The 3,757-nt window shown below is 39.1% G+C and overlaps 1 protein-coding gene across 1 annotated transcript in view; it reads left to right on the top strand.

Moving 5' to 3' along the window:
• NKAIN2 (Na+/K+ transporting ATPase interacting 2) overlaps positions 1-3,757 on the top strand; it is a 309,716-nt gene that overhangs the window by 302,014 nt on the left and 3,945 nt on the right. The window contains exon 5 of the mRNA XM_009325643.1: positions 1,496-1,577. Within this exon, the coding sequence (XP_009323918.1) occupies positions 1,496-1,577 (82 nt within the window). The remainder of the gene's footprint in view (positions 1-1,495; positions 1,578-3,757) is intronic.

Below are 3,757 nucleotides of genomic sequence, written 5' to 3'. Positions count from 1 at the left end.
AAGGCAGCACAGAGAGATTATAGAACCTCCTTCATTAGAGATGTCGGGGATTAATTTAGTAAAAAATCATTCTGGGATAGGAGTATAGGTAATGTTGCCACAGAGCACAAAATTGGCTACATTATTTCTGCAGGAGCCATTCTTGCCACGGAAGAAGGTGGATGACAGGTTCAACATGTCTGTGGTTGCAATGGAGACATACTGTACCAATCCCGTCTAATATTTGGTGGCCCTTTGCTTGCAAAGCAAATGGTGGACAGAGGGGTACAAGAATTTGATTTTGTAACATGTCTGGAATGCGTGTGACTGCATTGATAAGTGTGACGCACATTGAGGGGTACCTTAGAATAAAATAACCTCATAAATGCAAGTTTTAAGGACTCCAATCACTGTGAAAGTTCTCAAACCAAGGGTTATAAATTTATATTTTGTGATTTTTATGTGAATGTTACTGTATTTTAGTTCTACAAGACGCTATCCTCTATCAAAGAACCTTTTCTTTTTTTTTTTGCCCTTAAAGTACACTGAGCCAATCTGTCAGTAGCAGTGTCCAGACCTGTGAAAAATGCACTTCCATACCTGAACTCTTTGGCCCTTTTCTATCAAAGTAAAGTCAAATTCACATCTGCTATGTAAAAGACAGTATTTCAGGGATGAGAGCTGCCCACAGATAACCCCCAAAAGCCAATAGTTGGGTCTCTTGGTGCAAAGGAAGCAAAGGGTGCACTTTTACCTGAGGTAAGAAAGCGTTATAGCAGAGAAACAGGGTCTCAGGTTCAGATGAGATGGAATTGCCCTGGAAATTGTCTAAAATAAACATGAGAAGACCATCTGGAACAGGCAGTCACATGAATTAATAAATAAATCCCACCCTACAATCTTCCTGCAGACACCCAGCGCCTTGAGAGAAATGCTGGTTTCCTTAGATCTGTGAAGCCTCATCTCTGAAGCTCAGATAAATTGTTCCAACCGTCTGTTTGTGCTTTTCAACCCAAATGTCAAAGCAGGGAATCAGAGAAACTTCTGCCTCTCAGACAGTCAGAGCAATGTGCTCTCTCCTCTACATCACTGAACCACAGTATGACAGCAAGGCAGGCACAGTAATCGCAGTTAGAAGCAATGCATTCATGCCAATAAATAAATGGTTTTCAGCATTTATAATATCTGAATAGCATGTTGTTTTGTACTCCAGTGAGGTGGTCTACTTGAAAAATAGGGATGTGCGGCTATTTCTGATAGACAGATGGCTGTTATAAATCTCTCATTGTCCTTCTGTGATTTTAAAATTAATTTGATTTTAAAATTAAAAAAGGGACTTTGCCTTTCTCTATGTTTTTTTACCCTTTTTCTGCATCTCCACCAGTACCTGGTCTAATTCTAACAGATTACTAAGGGGTCCATCAAAAATAAAGTGTGTGCTGGGTGGTTCTTGAATGATAGTGCCTATCACTTCTGAAAAGATGTTGCTAATGAAAGCAATTTTCCCCCCTTTCAGTTGATTTCATAGGAGGATTTGACTCTTACGGCTATCAAGGTCCACAGAAGACATCTCATTTACAGCTACAGCCCATGTATATGTAAGTACTTAACTTCTGAGATATTCTGCAGAGTGGCAGGCTGATATTAAAGGATCATTAAGCTGAAAGATGACGTGACTTAAAAATTCAGAATAGGCAGAAGAAGCCTTTTTTGAGAGACTGGATTCATGCTACACTTAAGCACCACCATTACTCTTCTGTTGAATTATAATGATTTCTTATGGCAGGATACAATGTGTCACAGTTGTTTAAATAACACCCAGCTCTCACCTGATTTCCCCCCATTTTCATTCAAGCAGTTTCCACTCAAAGGCAATGAGAATTCGGTTTAGTAAAAAAATAGTCGAATCTGACAAAACGTGGTTGCAAAAAAAGTGGTTTTTATTAAATTTTAGCAAAAGTTCAGCAACTTGCTGATTTAGCGGATGCATTTAGCATTTGCCTTACCAGCACATCTGTTCACTGAGGCACCTCTGTACCTCATTTCCAGTCTCCACATTAAAAAAAAAAAAAAAAACAACAAAAAAAACCCAACCAAAACCAAACAAATGTAACAACATATGGCTTTTAAAACCAGTTTGAATAGAAGACAGTGTTCTACCTAACCAGTGAGAGTGACAACTCCATCCACTGCCTAGAAGTGCAGCCTGATGTATTTGGAGATTAAATGGGTAACCAAATCTCAGCACATATACACAACTGGAGTACTTTCACACTAGAGCTAACACCCAAGCATGGACCAGTCTAGGAATAATCATCTCCAAATATCTCTTGTACTGATGCCAATTACAATTCAGAACAGTCCTGACTTCCAGATAAATCTTACCTCACTGCTGCAGCCTTTTGAAATGTTTTTGATTTACCATCACTGGCCTACACGGTAAAAGCACAGCACAGAAGAGCTCACAAAGGGGCAACGCTTACTTTTTTCCTTTGTTCCTCTTCTGAACATTTCTTTTGAGGAAAAGAGCTGAATACAGGCAAACAATATCCATCCCAACATACACTTCCATTCATCCTTGAATGTAATTTCATTTCTTCTGATTAGTGGAAGCAAGTGTGCTAATGCATTAGTGGATTTTTGCATAGAACTGGCATTTACTTCTTTATCAGTGGTACAATCAATTCTGTGGTAGTGCTTAGGATTGGGTCCTTTGGGAGCTTTGCTAGGAGCTTTTTAATAATCTCAAATTACAACAGTGTGTATCTCCAATGCCATCTTAACTTCAGCTTCCCATCTGTCTGTGCTCAAGTAAAGATTTTTCACCTGCACTTTTGGCACAGTGCTGTGCATTTAGAAAATGTTATTTCCTTCCTAGTATTATGTGTGGCTCATAGGTACTTAGAACAATTCTAATCCTATTTCTTTCTCAGTATACCATACCTTGTCATCAACATATGGAGCCCTCTAGCTGAGATATTATCCCATTCTCTTTATGCTCTCAGTGTTTCTTCCAGAACAGCAGATTGCATTTACTGAGCATCTTCATACTGACTGGAAAGAAAGCTAGACCTGTGGAAAAAAAGAAGGCAATATTTTTAACCTTGTAGCTGAACGAAGAGATATATGATTAATCCATGTAAACTGTGTTCCACCTTATTCAATGCTGCATTCTCACTGGAGTATAGGTGATTTCGCTGTCTTAACTGAGAGACAGAAGTCAGTATCTAAGCTGACGTTTTGCCCAATCAACCCACAAAAGTATTGCCATGTCTCAGCCACACTCAAAGACAGACACTTCATGTTTCCCTCTGGCTGCATAGAATGTGACAAGGTTCTCTAGAGTTGCTACAGTCTGTCCTTAAGAGGCTTTTACAGCATTTAGTAATACATTTCTGTTATTTACAACTGAGGAACACATGCATATGTATTCAGACTGCAGTTGCTCTGTAAATGTAGGCAGACCATTAGGTAGCGGAGTGACAAATTTGAATGTCAAATTAATCAAGCCATGGTTTGATCTGCATGTAGCACTATTTACAGAAATATTATGTACTGGAAATCAAAACACACTGATATGATAACAGCAGGCCATACTCTATGTTTTAAACCTTTATTTGTTGGGAGGACGGGTTTGGTTCCCTAGGGATCTTGTTCACCAAAGAACATCAGTGTTAGCCTCCATAGTATTCAAGGAGAAAAAAAAAATACAGGACTTTACGTTACTCTCTGGCCAATGTCACCTGCACTTTACAATGCTCAGCATCTCTAGGGGATG

Source organism: Pygoscelis adeliae, unplaced genomic scaffold (genome assembly GCF_000699105.1).
Source record: "Pygoscelis adeliae isolate BGI_AS28 unplaced genomic scaffold, ASM69910v1 Scaffold54, whole genome shotgun sequence".
Classification (NCBI taxonomy): Eukaryota; Metazoa; Chordata; class Aves; order Sphenisciformes; family Spheniscidae; genus Pygoscelis; species Pygoscelis adeliae.
This window is presented reverse-complemented; position numbering and strand designations above follow the sequence as displayed.